Consider the following 26,059-nt stretch of genomic DNA (forward strand, 5'->3'; position numbering starts at 1 on the left):
TGCCTACGCGCGACAATGGTGCTGGTCACATTGTCAACAATGACAATGGCAGCAGATGTAATTTACCGCCAAGTAGCGGTCTTGCATCTTGCTGTGGGGTCCAGAACATCTATAATAATAATAATAATAATAATAATAATAATAATAATAATAATAATAATAATAATAATAATAATAATAATATTGTTCTGGACCGTCGCCAAATGTGCGTACCATGCTGGAAACAGTTCCTGGACGGATAATGACTAAGAATGCAGTCCGGCCGCGGGTTCAGTACCACCAAGGCACCCAAGACGACTCCACGCCGGATCTCCTGAAGGGTTTGATCCATATTAAAAATGCTTATAGGAAAAGATGCCAAAGATTTAGGGACCCAACTGACCGGGTGGAATACCTGGACCTAGCTCGGGAAGTACGAAATCGATTCCTGGAAATAAAGATTGCAAAATATGAGGAATCTTGCCGTAATCTATTAGAAAACGAGTCAGATCGCAAATTTTTGCAGATTCTCTCAGAAAACGAGTCAGATTGTGAACTTCAGCGGATTATATATAAAAAAATAAGCGTTGAATTATAGATTTCAGTATGATACCGTAGCGAAGCATGGGTATCTTGCTAGTACATATATAAAATAACTTGTCTTAACTGACTGATTCGTCATCGCCGAGCCAAAACCGCTGGACATAAAGTAATGAAATTTTGGGGATACATTCATATTAACATTAGGGGCTCACTAAGAGAGGATTTTTTTTTCATATTCTGTTGCTGAGGGGGTGAAAAGGGGGGTGAGATTTTAAAGTGAGTGTATCTATATCTCAAAACTTTAATAGTTTACAGATGTAAAAATTAGTATTTAGAATCTTCTTTAAAAATAAAAGGAAACACATATATTTTTGTTTTCGGAAAATCCCAATAGGAGTGGTGAAAAGGGGTGAAATACGGGTTGAATGCCTTTATTGAGGATACTTATATCTCAGAAACTGAAGATATTGCAGACCTGAAAATTGGTATTTGGGATCTCCTTTGAAAATAAAGAAACACAAATTTTTTTGTTTTTGGAAAATCCAGTTAATGGGACGGATGAAAAGGGGGTGAATTTTTAAAATGAGTGTATCTATATCTCAAAACTTTGAAAGTTTACAGATGTAAATATTGGTATTTAGAATATCCTTTAAAAATAAAGAAATACATATATTTTGTTTTTGGAAAATCCCAATAGGAGCGGTGAAAAAGAGTGAAATAGGGGTTGAATGCCTTTAATGAGGATACTTATATCTCAGAAACTGAAGATATTGCAGACCTGAAAATTGGTATTTGGGATCTCTTTTGAAAATAAAGAAACACATATTTTCTTGTTTTTGGAAAATCCAGTTAATGGGAGGGTGAAAAGGGGGTGAATTTTTAAAATGAGTGTATCTATATCTCAAAACTTTGAAAGTTTACAGATGTAAAAATTGGTATTTAGAATCTCCTTTAAAAAGGAAACACATATATTTCTTGTTTTTGGAAAATCCCAATAGGAAGGGTAAAAAAGGTGTTGAATGCCTTTAGTGGGGATAGTTATATCTCAGAAATTGAAGATATTACAGACCTGAAAATTGGCATTTGGGATCTCCTTTAAAATAAAGAAACATTTATGTTTTGTTTTTGGAAAATCTAATTAATTATGGGGGTGAAGAGGGGGGTGAATTTTTAATATATCTCAAAACTTGTAAAGTTTACAGGTGTAAAATTGGTATTTAGAATCCTCTTTAAAAATAAAGAAACACATATTTTTTTATTTTCGGAAAATCCCAATAGGAGGGATGAAAAAGGGGTTGAATGCCTTAAATGAGGATACTTATATCTCAGAAACAGAAGATATTACAGACCTGAAAATTGCTATTTGGGGTCTTCTTTGAAAATAAAGAAATACGTATTTTTTTGTTTTTGGAAAATCCAATTAATGGGGGTTAAACAGGAGTGACAAATTGGGGTGAATTTTTAGAAAGACTATATCTACAGTATATCTCAGAAACGTAAAATGTTACAGATGTAAAAATTGGTATTTGGAATCTACTATAAAAGTAAAGAAACTTCGGTGATTTGTTTTTGGAAACTCCACTTAAGGAGAACTGGAAAGGGGGTGAAATTTTAAAATGTGCTTTTCTACAGTATATCTCAAAAACTTAATATGTTACTGAAGTGAAAAATAGTATTTTTGTTATCTCTATTAAAAATAAAGAAACATGTATTTTTTGTTTTCTGAAAAACCACTTGAGTGGAGGGGTAAAAGTGACTGGAAATGGGGTTGAATTATTTTAATTAGGATACTGATATCAAAAAAGCTGAAGATGTTACATCGTGAAATTTGGTATTTGGAATCTTCTTTAAAAATAAAGGAATACATATTTTTTGTTTTCAGAAATCCACCTAAAGGGGGGAGGGAAGTTGAAAAATTAGTTGAATTACTTGTATGAGGATACTATTATCTCAAAAATGAAAGATTTTGCAGACGTGAAAATTGGTATTCGGAATCTGCTTTAAAATTTAAAAAGCACGTATTCTCGGAAAATCAAATGAGGGAAGCGCGAGGTAAAAGAATTGAAAAATTAATTGAATTAATTTTATGAGGATACTTATATCTAATAAACACATAGTTGTGAAAGATGTGAAAATTGGTATTTGAATCTCCTTTAAAAACAAAGAAAAATGCGTTTTTGCGGGAAATCATCTGGGGGGCGGGGGTGAAAGGAATTGAATTCCTTTTATTTATGAGGACACATGTGTCAATAACTGAAGATGTTAGAGTCATGATAATTGGTATTTAGAAGATCCTTTACTATTAAAAATGGAGTCTTTTTTAACGGGAAATTCACTTGGGGGGGGGGGGAGTGTGAAAGGAAGTGAATAAAATGTGAATTCTTTTTATGGGGATACTTATATCTCAGAACTGAAGGTAACAGACGTGAACATTGGTATTTGGAATCTCCTTTAAACATAAGGAAACACGCCTTCTTTTTTTATGAGGGGAGGGAGGTTAATCAACTTAACGGTGGTGGGGTGAAAAAGGAATTGGGATCAATTGATTTTACTGTTCATAATGTACTAATTCTGATCATAAACTGATCATTTTTAATCTTTCCTGGGTTAGTTTTCAAGAAGCATCTTTTCCTTTGGGAAAACATAAAGTTAGATTACAGTACATTCTCCTGGCATATAAATAACAATTTAAACACATTTGAAATAATGATAGGAATGATATTGACCGTGCAATTGTTCACCTCTATAATAAGGTCAATAATGCACGGAAGTATATCATTCATGTCACCAGAAATCTCGTGCACTCGCCTACACCCGGTCAGCAATGACAATGGCTGCAGATGTAATTTTCCGCCAAGTAGCGGTCTTGCTGTGGGTTCCAGACCACCACCAATAATAATAATAATAATAATAATAATAATAATAATAATAATAATAATAATAATAATAATAATAACCTAAATTCAACTAATATCACCCACCCTAATAATAATGTTCTGGACCATTGTCAAAATGTGCAGACCACGCTGGAAATTGGGTCCTGGCCAGGTAATGACTACGATTGCAGTCCGGTCGCGGGTTCAGTACCACCAAAGCACCCAAGACCACACCATGCCGGATCTCCTCAAGGATTTGATCTGTATTAAAAATGCTTATAGGAAAAGATGGCAAAGATTTAGGGACTCAACTGATGGCAGGTGGAATACTGTGACCTTTCCCGGTAAGTACAAAATCGATTGCTGGAAAGAGAGATTGAAAAATGGGAGGAATTTTGCCATAATCTCTCAGAAAACAAGTCAGATAACGAATTTTGGCGGATTCTCTCAGAAAATGAGTTAGATCACGAATTTTGGCAGATTATACATAAAACATTAAGCATTCAATTATAAACTTCATTATAATACCGTAGTGAATCACGGGTATCTTGCTAGTATATCATATACCTCACTAAAGTTTGCATATGCCACAAAGTAGGTTCTCAGAATGAATATGCCACATTTTCAAGGATACCTGTTTCAATGTACCTAGTATGGGACCTCACATAGCAGACAGTGTTTACAATTAATGTGATTTGGTTAATATCACAGTCCATTCAATCTACTTCTTCTGTCATGGCATACAGGTAGAAGTTCAATAATCTGCAGATACATGAGTCACTGTAAGTTTCGTTACTATGTAGACAAACACAGTTGCTGGATAGAGTCCATGTAATTGCTTTACTATAATTTTAGCTGGCTATACACTGCAAGATTTTGCCATTCACACATAAATGTCACTCAAGGTGGTGTTGAGGTGTGGAATAAGTACATGGAGGTGATCAAAACTAATGCCATAGGCTGCATAGTGGTCTTTGTCCTGTCACACAACTCCAGGATTGGCATCTTGAAATTGCGACTCCTAGACAACGAACATCTCTTAGAATGTCATCTGAGCTATAGGGATCCATATCTCAAATGAAACTGTATAGTGAAGGTAGCATATGTTCGGTTTCCTCTCCAGGAGGAGTTTTGCACAGTGCTAAGAGAACTGACTTCCTCAAAGAATCTGAGATATTGCTCATCAACATTGAACCATTCAAAAACAAAATATTTTTTCTTTCTTTTTTATAATTTTGCTTTATGTCACACTAATACAGATAGGAGGCAACCGTGGCCTTTATTAACCACTCAAGCCAGTTCAATGTATGTTGTACACCCGGTGGACTATACTTATTCAGCCAGTTTGGTGTACCAAGAATGGCCCGGCAGGTGGAAGTTAGAACACCTACTACACATGCAACACTACTGCTTTGTAGGATCTCTTTTCACCTTATGAATCGAGAAGTTGTGTACTTTACTGTTTCATAATTAGAACTAATACAAAATTGATCAGTACACATTGCTCATGACTCATATCAATCAGGGATAGAACATGAAACACATTCTATTACATTTCAAGGAAGTAGCTTTAGAATGAGGGTGAGAGATGGTACCACATATTTTCCTGCCATCTCGAGAATGCTTTGCAAACTATACTGTACCATGAAATGCCCGTACTATTTTAAAAAAATCTTTCTTGCAGTAGTACAAGATAATTTTCCAGGGCATGAACTGCATATTGCTGGAGTGAGTACAGAGAGAGGGGTTTCAAATCAGTGATTATAAGTCTGTTTTAAGAACTGAATTTATTCAGAAATGTCAAAACTCAAGTCACCATTACCAGTGCGCCTGTTCTGGGGCGTCGTCTTCCATGTTGATCCGCCAGCCATCGTCCTCACCATGGCCCACGTCGGCAGCTATGTACCATGGAACCACGATCCCACATTGGCAGCTCTATGCTGTAATACCATGATCCCTCATAGGCAGCTCTACACCATGGCACAATGATCCAGCGTCAGTAGATCTTGAAAATTTGGATCGTCTCGATGCAGGGTCTCCTCACTTGCTGCATGCGTGTCCACTTTTATAAAGACCCCCAAACCAGAATCAGCATGTTAACTATGTTCCAAACACTGTTAGTACTTGTATTACCTGCTTATCACTGAGTTTAGCTTGACTGTCACTTGAAATAGAACACTTACTTGAAGAAAAATGTGTAATTCAAATTAGGAGAGAACTCGTGGTTTCTTGCCTCGTAAGTAAAGTAATTCTGAATTTGAATGTCCTTGAACAGGTGGTGACTTGCCACACAAAAATAAATTTTAAATAACAAAAAAATTTATCTGTTACAAGAACACTGGTATTTTGAATATATGTGTTTTCTTCGTGACAGCAGACACTGCTTTTAAACACTGAAGTATTATTATAATCTTGTAGAAAATGTTCTACGACACAGTTCTAGAAATAATGAAAGCTGTTTAGAAGTCGACAGTCTATATTGTTACCTTTTGTAATATCACAAATATTGATATATAGAATTGATAAGTTATATCCTTAAAGTCTACACTGGATTAAAGAAATAAAAGTTATTTCTTATGAAAAGTTACTTGCCTATGCATATAAACTAAGTCAAAGTTCTCTATAGGAATGGAATATTTAAAATTCAAATGACTTCCTCTTGGAAAGAACTAGCACTGTTATTACACTCGACGGTGTAGGATATAAGTTCGACTCACCAATGAATATTTCTAAGTCTGGAGAAATTACTATGTCCTGTTTGCACTTACAAGATTCTAAGTATTATGTCCAGTTTGTACTCACAGAATTCTAAGTTTCACATGAAGAGAATTTAAGTCGAGTTGAAGCAGCACTTTGTCCTAAGATGAGTGATATCACGGCATTGCATGTGGCAAGTCTGACAGAGCAGAACTCCCAACGATGAATGAGCTATCCTGTAGTCTGACAGCAGCCTTTATATACTGCCATGGCCTATACGTCATCCAATTACTGTGATTTATTTGGATGTTCAGTCCATCAGCGATGCCGCTGGTGGGATCCTCAACAGCTCTGCCATCAGCTGTCATAGATGGCCTAGGCATCACTGAAGAGGCGTACTAGGGAAATGAGCAGTGAGGTAATTTGCTGTTGCTTTTCTCACTGAGCCAAAGTTGCTATTACATATCAGTCTGTCAAGCCCACCGAAATGCATACACCAACCGACCCTATGTGCAACATTTTCACACCATTCATAACAGGGACTGGCTGCATAAGGATTGGCATTACTAGCATCGCTCACGCCTCAGTCACTTTCATATTGTGAAAGCCAAGGACAAGACAGAGACAGATCTATGAAAGTAATAAAATTGCTCTAGCCTATACCAGAAGACATAGTGCACTGTAAACACTAGGTCCTGCCAGCAAAATCGTTGGATTTTGATGTAATTTGTACATGGATATATTTATGAAACGACGCACACAATGATGTACTTCACTTGCTGATATCTCAAGTAACACGTGAGTTTGTAAAATTTTTGACAAGAAGATATCTAGAATATCCGTGATGTGGCTTGTCCTCGGTAGCTTGCAGCAAGGCCTAAGTCACGCACTAGACATCAGTGGACTGAGGCGGGTTGCCTGTCAGCCGGTACGAAGCGGGTTGCATAACAGCATTTAGAGTCTGTTTAGATGCTTTTCTGCTGTTTTTGATTACAAAGAGATTGACTTAGTTGTTCAGGTTACAAATAGATATGTGGCAGAATGTATACATGGTGCCCCCTTGAATCAAAGGTTGCGTGCCAGGAAGTGGGAGCCAGTGAGAGGGGAGGAAATTTGTGTGTTCTTAGGGCTTGTAATGTTGATGGAAATACTGCAGAAACCCTCCCTTACAAGCTGTTTCATCAGGGATGGATTTTTAGAAACCCCTATATTCCCTCAAACAATGGCAAGGGATAGGTTTGAACTCATTTTGAGATATTTACATTTTGTTGACAATTCTACACAAGATATACTGAAGAAAATGGAAATAGCAACACCCAGAAGGAGTGGTGCTACATTGCTGCAATTGAACATGCAGGACGAGTGTTCAGTTGTGATTCGATGATAACACTTTCAGGTCCCTCTGACTGCAAGTTTGGACAACAATCAATACAGGATGTGCCCACCACGAGCTGCAATACATTGATGAATTCGTTGAGGCATGGAGTCAATTAGGCCCGGATCGCTTCCTGGGGAATTGTGGCCCATGCTTGCTGCACTGCATGGGTCAGTTGTTCCAGAGTTGTGGGTGGCTGAGGACGGTTGGCCAGTTGTCGACCCATCATGTCCCACACATGATCAGTAGGACTGAGGTCTGGGGATCTGGCTGGCCATTCTAAGGTTGTGATGTTGTGGAGAGCTTCTCTGGAGATGCGTGCAGTGTGAACCCGGGCATTGTCCTGCTGAAACATCCCATTAGCAATGTTCACCATCATAGGGACAACCACTGGATTGAGTACCCTATCAACGTACTGTCGAGCAGTCATAGTGCCCTCAACAAGCACTAATTGTGATTTCACATTAAAGCGAATAGCTTCCCAGACCATAATGCTTGGTGTTGGCCCTGTGTGCCTCTCGACAATAAGATCTGGGTGGCCCCTCTCCCCGGTAAGTCAGCGCACATGATTCCGGCGGGTACTGCAGGCAAGACAGAAGCGCGATTCATCACTAAAGATGAACCTATGCCATTCGTCGACCCACGTCGATCTTTCTTGACACCAGGCCACCCTTACACATCGCTGTTGTGGGGTCAATGGAACACCTTCTGCAGGGACACGGGCTCGTAAGCCAGCTGCAAGCAGGCGATTACCAACTGTTTGTTGTGAAACATGGGGTGCCACAGCTGCTCGAATTTATGCTGCTGTTGCATGGGGTTCCATCCGGGCCATCCGAATTATGCAGCGATCCTCTCTCACAGTTGTCTGTCGCGCTGGGCCTGTGCTAGGTCTACGAATGTGGGTACCTTCATTTCACTACTGCTGCCATACATCTTGTACCGTAGATGCCTGTCGGCCAACACATGCAGCAACAGTCCTTAGCGATAATCCAGCCTCACACAGCCCAATTATCCGAGCCCTCTCAAACGGCGACAGTTGTTGATAGCGTGCTCTTCTCTGTCGTCGAGGCATGTTTGATGGGGAACACTTCACTGCACAGCCTGCAAGTCAACCACGCTACACAAGAGTCCGTATACTGGAGTTGATTCCTCCACGACCAATCATGTGGGGAGACCTGTAGCAACAATCCAATGGGTCTGAAACTTTGATGGTTACATACCTACATGGCATCGTTCCATATCTTGAAAATCAACACAAACGACCAATGCTTTCATGGTGTTGCAATTTCCATTTTCTTAAGTGTACATATGGGGCCTAAAACCTTTTAAAATTCAGCCTTTTCTGGAAATTATACATGAAAATTTTCAGAATGCCTACATCCCAATGAAAATATGTCTTGGTTGTTTGGTAAATATACCTGAAACAAATACCAAAAGTGAAACTTATCAAAATTATATATTTTTGCAAATATTACAGGTGGTTATAGACAACTCTGAACTGCTGTTATCACAAATATAACTGGGAAACATTAAACATGATCTCAGTAAGTAGTCCTAAAATATTTATTTCACTATGTTTCATAGATTTAACATTATGAATTCCTTAATTTGATGGTGTCTACAGTAAACTGCTGAGGAGCTTCATTTTAAATACCACATGGGAAGTGAGTAGCTCAGGATTAAACTGCCAGCTTGAGTATTTAAGGTACAGTCCCAGCATTTGCCTGGTGTGAAAATAGGAAACCATGGAAAACCATCGTCAGGGCTGCGGATAGTGGGGTTTGAACCACTATCCCCTGAATACAAGCTCAAAGCTACGTGACCCAAACCACGCAGCCACTCTCTCAGTAAGCAAAAGAATGTGATATTCAGCGATGACAAAAGTATTGATTTGAAACCTGACACCAGACATATGAAACTCTGGAGGATCTTCAGACAAAACTAATAATACAGTTACATTCAGGCTATGTCTTCTGGTATGGGCTAGATTAAATTTCTTACTTTCATTGACCTGTCACAGTCTCATCCTTGGCTTTGACAATATGAACGTGACTGAGGTATGAGTGATGTTAGTAATACCATTCCTTATGCACTCATAAGGTCAGTTGGTGCATGCATTTCAGTGGGCTTGGCAGACTGATATGTAATAGCAACTTCTGCCTCGGTGAGGAAAGCAACGGGAAACTACCTCACTCCTCATTTCCCTAGTATGCCTCTTAGTGACGTCTAGGCTATTTGGCAGCTTTTGGCAGAGCACAAGTGAAGTTCATTCATGGTGTGAATGAATGAATTAAAGATTTGTGATTTGTATTCTAGCTTAGCCTGAAATACAGTTGAGGAATTAACATGCTTGATACTTCCAGGAATATTTTGCATTTTTTTGTGGCTATTCTTTTGCAATTGCCCTGCATGTGATACCATTCATGTATTGATATCTTCAGTAATTTTTATAATTTAATTGCAGTATTATTTATTTGTTTCACTCTCTACTCTTTACAAAATGTTTACTTAAATTGGAACACTAAGGCCCGGTTTCTTCAACGAATGTAAAGTGTTAACTCTCCTGTTAAGGAGCCTTAACACATAATTTAACAAACTGGTCATCTCATCAAAGATTGTTAACTCTAACAAATTGTTAATACTTGTGTTAAATTAACCTGCTATCAGGCCTGTGTTAAACCTCTCAACAACTGCTAAAATTTCAAAATGGAGGCCTGTAAAAGACGTAAGTTTGAAGCTTTACTGCTGTATGAAGACTGTTTATAAACTGAAGAAGGCAAAGGATGACCCATAACTAAGAAATAACTACTTTCTAGAGTTGTCAGAAGGTATATTTCTAATTACCAAAGCCATACTGAACAAGATACTAGACGATATTGAAAATAAGTTAGAGTTTCCAACAGTGAAGACAAATATCATGAGGCAGTATCCACTTCAGACCACATGGAGGTGTTAGAACACTAAAATGCGAACACAGTTTACTCAAACTTGTCAGGTCTGCAACCCAATAATTTCTGAAAAATTTATGAATCCCCCGATTCTAATGCAACACCTATATACTTGAAGAGTTGCAACCTCGACAAGTGGAGCAGTGGCTGAATGGTCATCGTACTTGTCTCCGAACTGCGATGACTTGAGTTCGAGTCCTACCATAGACATACATTTTTTATACAAATTAAATCATTGTTTCAGGGAATCTGAAGGTAAAATGCGAATAAAATGAATAATAAAATTGCAATGGAACTTTATTTTCTACCTCAAATTAATATATGTCCGCCTCTCTGGTGAAGTGGTTAGTGTGATTAGCTGCCACCCCCGGAGGTCTGGGTTCGATTCCCGGCTCTGCCACGAAATTTGAAAAGTGGTACGAGGGCTGGAATGGGGTACACTCAGCCTCGGGAGGTCAACTGAGTAGAGGTGGGTTCGATTCCCACCTCAGCCATCCTGGAAATGGTTTTCCGTGGTTTCCCACTTCTCCTCCAGGCAAATGCCGGGATGGTACCTAACTTAAGGCCACGGCTGCTTCCATCCCTCTTCCTTGTCTATTCCTTCCAATCTTCCCCCCCCACCAAGGCCTCTGTTCAGCATAGCAGGTGAGGCCGCCTGGGCAAGGTACTGGTCATCCTCCCAGTTGTATCCACGACCCAATGTCTCACGCTCCAGGACACTGCCCTTGAGGCAGTAGAGGTGGGATCCCTCGCTGAGTCCGAGGAAAAAACCAACCCTGGAGGGTAAGCAGATTAAGGAGAAGAAGAAGAAGAAGAATAAATTAATAAATATATATAGATATAGAAAGAGATCCAGCAGTAACTGTGAGAACGTTTAGGCCTATATTAATTTCAGGTAGAAAATAAACTGTACTGCAATTTGCGTAATATTTTTGTTCCAATTTTTATCTTGATGTTCCCTCAAATATTAATTTAATCACCTTCTTCTTCTTTTTCTTTATCTGTTTACCCTCCAGGGTCGGTTTTCCCTCAGACTCAGCGAGGGATACCACCTCTACCGCCTTAAGGGCAGTGTCCTGAAGCTTCAGACTCTGCGTCGGGGATACAACTGGGGAGAATGACCAATACCTCGCCCAGGCGGCCTCACCTGCTATGCTGAACATAGGCCTTACTCTGGGATGGGAAGATTGGGAGAGGGAAGGAAGCAGCCGTGGCCTTAAGTTAGGATGAGAAGTGGGAAACCACGGAAAACCACTTCCAGGATGGCTGAGATGGGAATCGAACCCATGTCTACTCAGTTGACCTCCCGAGGCTCAGTGGACTCCGTTCCAGCCCTCGTACCTCTTTTCAAATTTTGTGGCAGAGCAGGGAATCAACCCCGGGCCTCCAGGGGCGGCAGCTAATCACACTAACCACTACACCACAGAGGTGGACATATTAATTTATTTTGTGCAAAACTCATAGCTGCGATGAGACTCGAATAAACATCTACAAGGTTTGCAGACAAGTACGGTGACCACTTGGCCACCACTCTGTTCCGCTGTGATGTAACTCCCAAGTATATATGCCTTGCTTTGGAATCGGGGATTCATCAATTTTTCAGAAGTTGTTAGGTTGCGGACCTGACATGTTTAAATAAAATTTGTTCACCTTTTAGTGTTCTACCACCTCCACTTTGTCCGAAACGGGTTCTGTGTAATGACATCTGACCTCATTTTTTTCAAAAACGAAAGCGTGTTGACTTAAACCCTTATATACGAGTTACCGTTGAGTGTCTCCCCACAGGTACCTTGAAGCTCGGTGAAATTGGTTGAGGGCAGGGTCTGGCCTCTACTTGTTAGACACTTTTCATGTAATTGTAGGTGACTATGTTCACGAGTGCAAGAAAAAGTGTATAGAATCCTACAAAGAATTCCTGCTGCCACTGCAGTATTAACAAGGAATTACATTATTTTCCCCGCAATAAAATAATGCCCGAAAACCATTCAGAACACATCAATTATCACATTCTCCCAGTGATAAGAATAGGCTATACCAAATGTTGTAATATAACAGTCCGTTCTTTCATTTTTCAAGCACATTCGCATAATTTTAAATTAAAATTAAATGAAATAAAAACTCGCATCATCATAACATTTTTGTTCCTCTTACTTAACAAGTTTACGTCTTATCGGTCTCCGCTAACCATAACCTATAATAGTGCAACCATGTGTCCGTGTGACAAAATACTATTTCAACACACCAACAGGAGCGCTTTATGTAAAGAAACAAAAGACGCTCACTGCCAAACGCGTTCAGAAACCTCACTGAAATGTGTTAATTTGTCTTTAACAATTGTTTCTCAACAAATGTTGGAAATGTATTCGTGAAACAGGGCACTTTTAAACAAAGTGTTAAATTAATAACAATTGTTAGTTAACATTTGTTAAGTAAAATTTAACATACAGTTGAAGAAACCGGGCCTAACTCTTCATAATTTTTATGACTGTAGGTGGCAGTTCAGTGTTGTTTATTGCAAAGATGGGCATGTGAGTGCAAATGCACATGGTGCATTCAGTGTCGAGACCTTTGTTCATGTCATTTGCGGTATGGCTAGTACCAGTGATGAATGACACCCTGTGTCTCAATTCAATCCCTTGTGGGAAATGAAATATTTGTTTTTGTAAGTTGAGAATGGAATGCAGTATTGTGTTTGTGGAATTTTTTTGTCACTGTAGGGAAATATCATTTAGAGCGGCATTAAAAAACATACCACATTAGTCAATATGGAGATATCTGAATAATAATAATAATAATAATAATAATAATAATAATAATAATAATAATAATAATAATAATAAGAAGAAGAAGAAGAAGAAGAAGAAGAAGAAGAAGAAGAAGAAGAAGAAGAAGAAGAAGAAGAAGCGTGTGGCCTCCAAAGAGGTCTGGTGCAGGTCTTTCAAGTTGACGCCGTATGGTTGACCTGCGTGTGTGAGGATGGGGCCCTACCTATGATGAATTCTAATGATGAAGACGGCACACACACTCAGTCATCGGAAGAAACCAACGAAGGTTTAAAGTCCCCGACCCGGCTGGAATCAAACCCAAGACTCCTGGGACCAAAGGTCAACACGCTAACCGTTTAGCCATGGAGCCAGACTATCAGAGAAGGCGATCGTTAAGTTGTTTTCTGTCATGAAAGTGAACAAGTCTTGGGCAAGAAATCCAGTTGGAGATGAACACCCTATATCAGTGCTTCAAATCACTTGCAGTAACAGTCTTGTTCCAAACTGGGAGAAAATAATTGTAATAGTAAATAAATAAAAATAAAATATTTGTATATTTTCAGGAAAGGAGTTAGTCGGTTATTACCTTTTTCACTTGCATTAATACTGAACTTTTTCCACCAAAGATACCTGAATTGTTCAAGGGGTCTAAAACATAATAATTTAACAAAGCAAACTGCAATATTTATTTGATGACTAAGGTAAAGTAAGGGTTATTCTGCCCGAAGGCAGGTCCAAACCTCCGCAGAGGTGTTCCTGAGCAGGAGTTTATGTGCGGTAGGGTGGCCAGTTCCTTTCCGCTCGTCCATTCCCTTACCCCCATCAACAGTGCGTGGCAACCCATCCAACTCCTAACCACGCCCAATGATGCTTAACTTCGGAGATCTCACGGGATCCGGTGTTTCAACACAGCTACGGCCGTTATGATGACTAAAACAGGAAATAAATATGTATGGAAAACAAATGTTAGTTTTCAAGGAAATATTACACTAGTTCATGTATTTACTTTACTAATTTCTATTAATACATTTATTTGTCCAGTACAGATGCTTAAATTGCTCAGAAAATGCAAAATACAATTCTTTGTCAAAGCAAGTTATGATTTATTTAGAGTTAGAGTTTAGACTTTTGTAACAGGCTGTATTACTGCTGCATCAACTCGTTCTAATACAAGCAGTATGCACACCGTTCCAATCGCACACCATGCAGGCACCGAGTACAGAATTGTGTCCATCTCAATCAATCAATCAATCAATCAATCAATCAATCAATCAATCAATCAATCAATCAATCAATCAATCAATCAATCAATCAATCAATCAATCAATCAATCAATCAATCAATCACCACTGATTCGCATTTAGGTCAGTTGCCCAGTTTGCAGATTCCCTATCTGTTGTTTTCCTAGTCTTTTCTTGAATGATTTCAAAAATTCATTGAACAGCTCCCTTGGTAAGTTATTCCATTCCCTCACTCCCCTTCCTATAAACAAATATTTGCCCCAATTTGTCCTCTTGAACTTTATATTGTGATCTTTCCTACTTTTAAAGACACCACTCAAACTTATTCGTCTCCTAATGTCATGGCACGCCATCTCTCCACTGACAGCTCAGTGCAAGCGTGCCTACCACCATTTTGTGTAACTGCATTTCTCGAGCAGTTGTTGACTATGCTGTGTGCAATTAGTGATATCATTGTTCATTCATGTGATAAATGGGTGGGTGTCATCCTGTTGATAAATGGTTAGTGATAGTGCTATATAGTGTGACTTCAGGGGATAACACAGATACTTGATTTTTTATTGAATTAAAGGCACGTACGCTATTATTATGCCTTAAACAGTCACTTCCTATTTCTTAAGTATACATATATTGTTTTTATGTCACTATCAACTCTGTGTCTGTTATGGGGCACTGCAGAAGAGAAAACAGAAGAACATAAATGGCTACCAAAATTCCAGACAAAATGATCGACAATGACAAAATAAATCGATTATTGTATGAATCACTTGAAGATGAACGTGAGGCAGGGAGTAAAGAAGGTAATGTCTTGGAAAATGATAAGTGTTCATGATACTAGAAATAATGACAAAATAATATTTGAATTACAAAGAAGAGAAAGAGCAGCTAAGTCCTGAAGGAGGAGACAAAATTAGTGTTTGTGATATATCACTTCACCCGTTGTCATCTTCAGACCTCAGTATACCCCGATTACATCCGATTCCTCAGAGGATGATGAACTAGGAGGCTCTGATTTTGATCACAATATAATATTTATCAAGAAACGTGTCATTGGAGGAAAGAATTGTTACCCTTGGTCAAAAGAATAAAAATATCATTCTGTAGTACTCCTGCCAGAAATAATGTTCTGTTCTTCAAGTATTGATCTGCAATTAATGTTTGAGATACAACTGCTCCATAAAACAACAAAATTCAAATTCAACAAAATTGTCCTTCACACTAGCAAACAACTTCATACTAGTGAACAAATTGATTGAGTAAGAATTCTCCAAAGAGAGAAAGTTTACATCTCACACCAGTAAAGTTGAAATGTATGCTATCTTGGGACTACTTACACTCACAGCTGTAATGAAGCACAATGATCTAAGCGTGAGAGAACTATTCAACTCTACACACTATAGAACAAAATATAAATCAACAATGAATGCTGAGAGATTTGAGTTTCTTGCCACTGTCTATGTTTTGACAACAAAGAAACGTGGGATGAGAGGAGGGAAACCGATAACGTTGCAGCAGTGGGAGAGCTGTGGGATATGCTTTTTTCAAAACTGTAAAACTAATTACACACCAGGAGTAGGTGAGCAGTTGCTAGGTTTTAGGGAGGAGTGTAAATTCTGTATGTATAATGAACTGGCCAAATATGGCTTGAAGATTGTGATGTAAGGCTTAGTTTAGTGTACTAATTTTTATGTTGTGTGAATGAAAGTAGGTTTTTATAAAAACATCACAAGATTTCCCTTCCTTGGGAAAGTATACCAAATCAGGAGTTTTGTCTCTTAGGAAAATATTATGTGAAAGAGCTGTTGAGGCCCATCCACTGTATCTATAGAAACATTACAACAAACAATTGGTTTACGAGTCTCAAGCTGGCAAATGATCTACTAAAGGCACCGCACACCTGATGACTTTTGCTACAATATCTCAAAACAAACAGGAAATCCCCGAAGAGTTGCTCAACAGACATTCCAGACAAATGGGTTCTTCAATATTCTGCTTTAACAAAGAAAAGGCTTTAGTTTCTTACAAACTTCAACAAAACAAAGTTGTTTGTTCAGTATCATCTACTCATGATAGCATAGATTAATATATATGTCAACACAAAAGGCACTGTAAACACCATGGATCAAATGTGCCGAACAATTATATGAAGCCAAAAGACAAAACATTGGCCACTTAGTTTTTTTGGTATGATGTACATTGCTTTTATAAATACACACATCATCTTCCATTTGAATACACTATCAAGGAATGAAAAACCAGTTGGTTAGAAAGAGTTCATGAAGCCCCTGAGTAATGAACTGAGAGATGAGGAGCCATCTACAAAATCCAGATCACTGGACCAAATGATCTGGGAAAATCTTTAGATACCAGTTCATACAGAAGTTCCATGTGTACAGAGAACAAAGAAAATATTTCAGCCATTCATCAAACAGGAGGATGATAACATCCTAATGTAGTCACTGTCATGAAGCAATGTCTGCTGAACATTGAGCAATGGTTTGCGAAACTTGTTATAGGGAGAGCTAAGCTACATATAATATTTCTTTATGCCTCTTTCATACTCAAGGTTTTTTATTTGTTTCAGTGATAATTACAGTTTAATTATGTTATAAACAAACCCATAGGCTTAGTTTTGTGTGCTAATTTTTATGTTATGTAATAAAAGTAGGTTTCTATAAAAACATACATTCATATATTATTTTCAGTGTTCCAATTTTGCTTAAGTTGGAAAAAATCAAATCCAAACAACATTATATCTAAAATGTTCTGATTCATGTTAGATAAATAACTATATAAAACCCAAATATCCAATCTGTTCCCAAATTTTGGCTGTAATGTAGAAAATGTAATTAATAAAATTTCAAGTTGTCAAATATATGAAGGGTTACAAATAGTGTTTCATGAAACAGGGACAGTATTCGAGGATTAAGAGGTTCTCTCTTAGAATATTTTAGGGTTTAAGACATTGAAAATGCATCCCTTGTGGCCATGATTGTTGAAGTGCTATGTCATGTCCATATGATCTGACACTGTGGTTAGCTGGTTCGGGTACTGTTGTTGGAAAACAAAAATTCACCATCATAATGTTGGCTGGCAAGGTAGGAAAAGTGGTGGTATACAATTTTTAATCACCAAATTGCATGCCAAAAGCCTGGATTCAATTCCAAACCTCTCCAAATTGTTCATACGGAGTGGGGGCATACGATGCTGTTGATGGTGATTCATTAAGCCTTGAGCAGATCCCCTGGTGCTATTCGACAGGCGTAGGTTATGTGCTGGCATGAGGATTCACCCTCTCCCTTTCTACTAGCATATATATCACATCATTCATTTCAACTCCTTAATTCATTTGATGAGGTTGATATCAGGAATGGCATCCGGTTGTTAAAACTCGCTACAAAGATTCATGTTATTTCAAACCCGTTCCTTTACAGAAACAGAAAAAGAGTTGGACATACAAAACAGGGGGGAAATTCATCAGTTGTGTACTCAGTTTCTTGTGTGTGACTGGAATCCACAGTTTTCCACAATATTAATATTTTTGTTTTAATTTTATAGATGGGAGCCTCCGTGGCTCAGACGGCAGCGTGTCGGCCTCTCACCGCTGGATACCGTGGTTCAAATCCCGGTGACTCCATGTGAGATTTGTGCTGGACAAAGCGGAGGCGGTACAGGTTTTTCTCCGGGTACTCCGGTTTTCCCTGTCATCTTTCATTCCAGCAACACTCTCCATTATAATTTCATAGCATTTATCACTCATTAATAAATCACCTTGGGAGTGGCGATCCCATTGTAATAACAGCCTATATATGTTTCATTCATTCCATCCCTGACCCGGTCAATGACTGGAAAACAGGTTGTAGGTTTTCATTTTTTCATTCAATTTTATAGATATCTGAACTATTTTAAATAGGCCTAGAGAAATGTGAAGGAAATATTTACTTCATCAAACCATCTATTTGTGGATTCAGTGCTCAGCCTTTAGAGTAAAAAGTATGCTTTGTGTTTTTCCAGTGTACAAGCAACTCATGGTTATCAAAAGTTACCTGCAGGACAAGACATTCGCAGCTATTATGCTGAGCGCAACCATGTATTAAAGATGAGTGAGACAGTGCAACAGGTGAGAAAATATTTGTTTAAAGTATTTCGTCAGAAAAATATCATTGATTCCTTTGACCTAATCACTGAAATTTGCAACACAGGGAACATATCTTCATGAACTACACATAAACTTAGTATAGAGAACTGTTGATCATTAGAAAAAAATTTAAAATTTAAAAAAATGTTTAGACTATTAGAGGATGCTCCTGGCAGCAGGGGTGCAACCCTGGAAAGCTGTGTTAAACTAACTGCTGTTCATGGCACCAAAATTGCCATCACCTGACATTCATGTATCATAGCATATATCTTCATCTCAAACTTCATTGTCAATTGTAATTGATCATATGTGTCATTCACACACACATAACAGTATCAGTTTTCATAAATTTAATCACTAAAATAAATAATAATAATAATAATACGTAATTATTATTAATTAAATCTTTTCTGCATCTTAGTGTGATAACTGTACTTGCTGATGTTTATTTCAGGTAATATTACAAATGCAAATTGCCAAGAAAAAAGTCACAAAATCACATTTTAATTATATTAGTTATATCTTCTTTTAAAAAGTTTAAAATCAATAGGCACTATTTTATTGTACTAATTATAACATCAACATTAATTTGTACTCATATAATAATGGTATTGTATTCAAATTATTGTGTTCTTAATTTGTGTTTCTGTGTTTCTAATTATTGCATAGTGCCAAAGGTAGGCATAGGAACTTCTGTTTCTCTTTTGCCCACGTGTAAAATAAACCTGTGTATTTCTTTTTCAATCATCAAGAATAAGAATACTACGTAAGTGCCACCAACACATTTCAAATGAGTGTCACTATGACGAGCAGTTTAAACAAAAGACTACCCATTATTTGCACTGTTTATCTGAGAGAAAATCATATAAATGCAACTCGTGAAGGAAGAAAATTTCTATTATTATACAATATATAAAGGTACTAAGTATACTGAAATTTTCACAAATAAACTTGTGATAAGAGGCTCTTTATGGCAAGTGTGGTGTGGGCTTCCTCTGGCATCTGTATTTTGGCATTGTGGTCCCCTTTGTACCAGAACAAAATAAAATTATAAGAATCGATCATTCATCCATGATCTGTATTTAGGGCTACCGGTATCGCTCCGGTGGCAGACCCCCTATCAGTCGTTTACCCATCATTTTCTTAAACATTTTCATAGAACTTGGAAATTTATCAAATATTTCCCTTGTTAATTTATTCCATTCCCTTCTTGTCTTATAAATGGATATTTGACCAAAATTGTCCTCTTGAATTGCACCTTTATCTTCATACTATGATGTTTCCTACTTTTAAAAACTTCACTCAATCTTATTTGTCTACTTATGCCATTCCATGCCAACTCTCCACTGACAGCTCGAAACATACTACATGTTAAAATTTCATGATTTTGGTTTGGAATTAACAATATATAACTTCAATGAAAAGAAGAATATTCCTTGAGGACCCACCTATTCAATACAACATATAATCTCACTTATTACTGGGGCTCGGATATTTAGGAAAAGTCATATTTTTTTCTTTGTCACTATTTTCATGCCTGATTAGATGTTTATACAAATCAGGTGATTATCGTCACAATTAAGTGATTTTTGTTTGTCATATAAATTCATATTTTGGCCATTTTTTGTCATCAGATCATATTTTGAGCTATTTTCATAGCAATGTCATATTTCAGTCATAATTCAGCCATTTGACGACAGTTGTAGCAGTTCAAAATAATCTTCAACTTACCGAATGTGAACTGGTGTTCACAAAACTGCTTCTCAGTATCACATCTGCAATTAATACAAGTGGAATGCCCTTTGTATAGAATGAAGGTCATAGACCTCACTGCACACCTGCTGTACTCAACAACCCAGTCTCCCAGGTAGAGACAGAAATAATCCTGAAAAACCCATCCCAGCAGTGATTTAACATTATTTAAATATGCACCAATAGTGTCTCGTGACATAGAAAGGAGTTTCTCTCCTTACAAGAATGTGTTAAGTGATAATCGGAGGTCTTTCGCGTCTGATGCTTTGAAGATGAATCTTGTTATACACTTCAATTCCATCCGCAGAGAAGAATGAAAAACATGTGAGTTTGCACTAAAAATCCTGCCACCCCACCATAATGTACCGAAAGACATCTACTTCGTTCATTTTGTGGTGCTCAATTTAAACTTCAATGCATTTGAATAATATTAATGAAATCTGGGCTGAAACGTTCCAAAATATTTAAAAAAATAGATTGATTTCTAGTTTTCTCGCATTTCAAACCACCAATGCAAACATGTTTTGAATTTCAAAATGTTGTGTGATCTGATGAAAATGAAATGTCGTATGGCTTTTAGTGCCGGGATGTCCCAGGAAGGGTTTGGCTCGCCAGGTGCAGGTCTTTCTATTTGACACCGTAGGCGACCTGCGCGTCGTGATGAGGATGAAGTGATGATGAAGACAACACATACACCCAGCCCCCATGCCATTGGAATTAACCAATTAAGGTTAAAATCCCCGACCCAGCCGGGAATCGAACCCGGGACCCTCTGAACCGAAGGCCAGTACGCTGACCGTTCAGCCAACGAGTCGGACGTGTGATCTGATAATCTTAGCGAACTTAGTACTTTATAGGTATGTATTCACAAATGTTTGATAAGTGAACCAAGGAAAATAGACTAACTGCTAAATATGTATATTCAGAAAATTAATATGATAGGAATAATAAATAAGTTAGTTAACAAATATGTATCAAAAGAATTGTCGTTTTGATTTATAGTTTATTTTAAAATGGCCATATTGAGATTAATCATTTTGCGGTCATATTTTGTCATTTTTATGTCATATTTCTTCTCTTTTGAGGTCATATTTGCTTGCTTATTTGGGCTATTTTTAGGTCTTAAACATCCGAGCCCTACTTATTACATGTCATTTTAAGATATCGAATTGCGGGACATCTTTTGCCTTAATTTAGGCATCATCAGCCACATGTAATTGTTTTATGATTAAAATTACTAACTTATTTTCTTAGAATATTAACAATGTTCTGTCCCTCATAAATAGTTTTTAAATAATTTGTATTGCCCTTGCCCAAAAACACAATAATTGAAATACAATACAAATTAAAAAATCAGTACACATGCTTTTTCATTTTTTGTTTTGAAAACTACTTATGTAGAAGAACCAAACCAAACTAAACCCCATGGCACTACAGCCCTGAAGGGCCTTGGCCTACCAAGCGACCGGTGCTCAGCCCAAAGGCCTGCTGATTACGAGGTGTCACGTGGTCAGCAGGATGAATCCTCTCGGCCGTTATTCTTGGCTTTCTAGACTGGGGCCACTATCTCACCATCAGATAGCTCCTCAATTCTAATCACGTAGGCTGAGTGGACCTCGAACCAGCCCTCAGATCCAGGTAAAAATCCCTGTCCTGGCTGGGAATTGAACCCGGGGCCTCCGGGTAAGGGGCAGGCATGCTAACCCTACCCCATGGGGCCGGCTACATATGTAAAAGAGTCTGGCAATATTTGCACTCACATTTTTTATGAACTTGGTAGCTTAACACATGTCTTCTTTAAAAATTCTTGCAAAGTTTAAGGATCAATGAAGTTTTTTTTTGCTAGGGACTTTACGTCGCACCGACACAGATAGGTCTTATGGCGACGATGGGATAGGAAAGGCCTAGGAGTTGGAAGGAAGTGGCCGTGGCCTTAATTAAGGTACAGCCCCAGCATTTGCCTGGTGTGAAAATGGGAAACCACGGTACGGTACTCATGTGCTGTACGGAAGAGTGGACTTCTCAAGGTTATCTCTGAAGAAAAACTTAGACCTAATTTGTTGTTTCAGAATGAAATGTGTAGTGCATAATGTTATTAAAAGTCTGAAAGAAGAAAAAGAAGAAAAAATAATTGAAGGGAATGTAAGGATTCAGAAATAGATATTAATTTGGGAGATAGATTGGTCTGACTCACCCCTTTACTTCCTGTCTTGCAGCTAACTCTCTTTAGGTAATATGCCCAGTCTTACAGGATTATTGTTGATTGTCTTGTGTTGTATTTGTGTATTAAAATACGCAGGGATGAATGAACAGGGGAGGGGAGGAAAGGAGCATAAACTGCAGCAGCAGTTGTGTAGGGACACTTGTTAGTGAGCGAGACGATTGAAAGTGGGGATTTATTTACTCTTTGAAACACGTCTTTTCTATTCCCAATAACTTGAGGAAATGCGTGATTTGATTGTAAAGTGTATTATTATTCTCTATCATGTCATTCAAATTGTTGTTACTGTTAAAAAATTGATCCAGAACTATGCAGGTGTTTTCTAACGTGTTCATTAACTTCTACCTGTTCGGCCAATGTAAGAAGCTTTACATTGGGCACAGGTGAGTCTATAAATCCCAGAGCCAGAATAACAATCTTTATTGGAACTAACACTATTATGATTTAAGAACATGCCTTGTTTGGTATTATGGGTTGAAAAAGTTATCTGAAAATCATGTTTTAAAAATAAATTTGATTCTTGACAGATCCCGGGGTTGTTTTGGGTAAAGGTTGCAAACTTAGAAATTTTCAGGTATTTTTGTATTACCATTCAACACGTGGTACCTAAACTCACTCATTTTCCTTTTCTTTGCTTCATTTTGTGAACGAGGCCGCCTTCGGTCAATTGGTTTTACATCAGTCAGACCCTGGAGAAATAGATCTTGTTTGTCCTTTGAACTGAAGTCATTATAAAAATGTGTGAACATAGCCAGCTTCTCCTCCTGAGACACAGACTCAAGACATTTGTTTTGGCATCTGTAATGTCAAAATTGCAACATTTTCTTATTAACACACGATAGCTTAATAAACAGATAACTGAGTCTATATTGTTAAGCGACAATAAAAATTATCGATAACTAGTATAACTAACATGCTTTTATGACACTGAACTAACCTGCAAGGGGAACCCATTTCCTTCCTGACAATATGCTGTCTTCTGTAATTTGTATACTTGTTTCCTTTAATCCTTGAATTTTTTATTTTCTCTGGTTTATACTTTTCAGTGTTTCTAATGCCTTTTGTAAGAAAGGCTCAGTAAATTTGCTCTCTGTGACCGAGAAGAGACTTAGACGTATCACAGGTCTTTTTCTCCAGGGGAAGTCACCCAAAGATAGAAGGGGATTCAATCCTGCTTCTCATGCTTTACCAGGAGAAGCAATAGACTTCTTACATTTAGACCTATTGATATCACTGTTAGGGTTTTCTTCACAAGACACTGGTTCAGTTTCAACACTCGTCATTTTGTAATTGCAGTAAACAAACAACGGAATCATGGGATTTTACAGTGTGCAAACACAAAGATTGATGGGTGAATAACAATGTTTGTTATTGATATGTCACATGTTCAGAACTTGTGCCCTTTGAATAATAATTGGAAACTTGTTTTCACTGCCATGCTCTGAAGAATGCACATACTTGCGCCTTTTCTTCATCAAACAGTGCACCACAATAAGAGGAATATGGTGGTGGTCATAACTCGATTTGTCAAAAAAAGTAGACACAGTGCACCACAATAAGAGGAATATGATGGTGGTCATAACTAGATTTGTCAAAAAAGTGAACATGTGCCTTTTAATAATAACCGATTCAATTGCTAAAGCACATAGTCTGTACCTTGCATGTCTTCAAAGAAGGGTGACCATATTTCTGATGGTCCAAAACAGGACATTTGTTTTCAAAACATATAATTTTAACATGGTACCCTGAATACTACTTAAGTAATTTGTCTTAATTAATGTTGCCATTGCATCTACAAAGTACTGAAAGTTACATTTAGTTATAAATGATAAAATATGTCAACATTTTAATAACTTTTCTGCAGTCTTCGTACAACTTCATGTTTTATGCAACAAAATTAATTAATCACTTAAGAGGGTACACCCATCTTCATTGCTATAAATTAAGTTGAAAAATTAATATTACATTGTTCAGTAGCCAGAAACTATTAATTAAAAATTAATGAGATGAAATAATAATATGCTGTTTCATTGTAAATCATAACTCCAAAAGTAATAAAGATATCTAGAAAAGAATCAGTGAAATAAGGAGAAGAGTCTGTTTTACTCATGGAAAAAAGAATTCAAAAGTGATCTTTTTTACCTTAACATATTAACTCCCTTATATTAACTTCACAAAGCTCTCATACAGTCTTCAAGAAAAAAAATTACTCATTTATTGTTTTCTTCCAGAAGTACTTGTCAGAACTGCCAATCTTTTTAAGTCCTAGTATGTTTTCCTCTATAACTTGAAAAATCCATGGCATTTGTGACTGAAATTTGTTCTTATTGTTCATTCTAATCTAATTTGTTCTGATCTGAATGTAGGAACATTCAACTGAGACTTTTCAGAGGTCCAGACATTGCTCATAACGGAAAATACTTTAACAGCTGCTGAAGTGCCCAGTAAACACATAACAGCTTTTAGAACTATTGACAGGAATTTTTATAATTTTTATTGCAAGTTGCTTTATGTTGCACCGACAGAGATAGTTCTTATGGCAACAATGACAGGAAATCAAAGGGAATATTTTGAATCCTCATTTTTATGAAGATAGTAACCCAACACTCAGTACCGGTAGCTGGGATGATGTTGGTGCTCCACTCATGTAGCTGTATTGAAATACTCTGAGTGAGTTGGGTGTGCAGTTAGAATCTCGTAGCTGTGAGCTTACATTTGGGAGATGGTGGATTTGAATCCCACCGTCGGCAGTCCTCAGGATGATTTTCTGTGGTTTCCCATTTTTGCACCAGGCAAATACCGGGACTGTACCTTAACCCAATCACTTCAGGTTTAAGGCCCTGTGCACTCGCTTAGAAATCAGATTTAAATTGCCCTCAACTTGAGTAAGGCACCCGTTCAGAACTACTGTGCACCGCTCTGAAATAAAGGCCACAAATGGAACAGCAATCAAAATATTCATGCAAAATTTTCAGTGAAGCATTCAAAATAATTGTACTCAAAAACAATGATGTAAGAACAATGATTTTGTATGGTAAATCTTGAAACATTCGGGTTTATGTAGGGGCATTTCATACCACTCATTGTTTCTTGAAAAATTGGGGTCTCAATTCATTTATCTTTGCTCCAATATAATTGGATCCGAGTCTCACGAACCTGGGTCATCAGAACAGAAGGCAAAGTAGGCCTTAATTTCATCTTCATTAGTGTCAAACCACTTGTCACCATCTGTTTCCATGTAAGTCCGATAATTGTTCCATAGCACAAATATTTGTTTCTCGCACAATGTAGGAAATGATGAGTCCATAAACTCCAAGAACACAGACAACTCTGATACAGAATTATCTAAATATTTGTCTCTCATTTCTCTTGATAGCCCTGGAGTACATGAATGTCTTGTCATTTTAGCTGAAGGCCTAGCCAGTCGATATAGATGTTGATTCCCATAGGGAATCTGAAATATTTGTCCCGAATGAGCAAATTTATAATACCAATATAAATGGTCCGTTACTGGACATTATAAA

General features: G+C 37.6%; 1 protein-coding gene across 1 annotated transcript in view; it reads left to right on the plus strand.

Moving 5' to 3' along the window:
* The window catches only part of LOC136863591 (probable RNA-binding protein 46), a 290,814-nt gene that overhangs the window by 155,813 nt on the left and 108,942 nt on the right, over positions 1 to 26,059 (plus strand). Inside the window, exon 4 of the mRNA XM_067139969.2 lies at positions 18,439 to 18,544. Coding sequence (XP_066996070.2) covers positions 18,439 to 18,544 — 106 coding nt within the window. The remainder of the gene's footprint in view (positions 1 to 18,438; positions 18,545 to 26,059) is intronic.

The sequence above is a fragment of the Anabrus simplex genome, chromosome 2 (assembly GCF_040414725.1).
Source record: "Anabrus simplex isolate iqAnaSimp1 chromosome 2, ASM4041472v1, whole genome shotgun sequence".
NCBI lineage: Eukaryota > Metazoa > Arthropoda > Insecta > Orthoptera > Tettigoniidae > Anabrus > Anabrus simplex.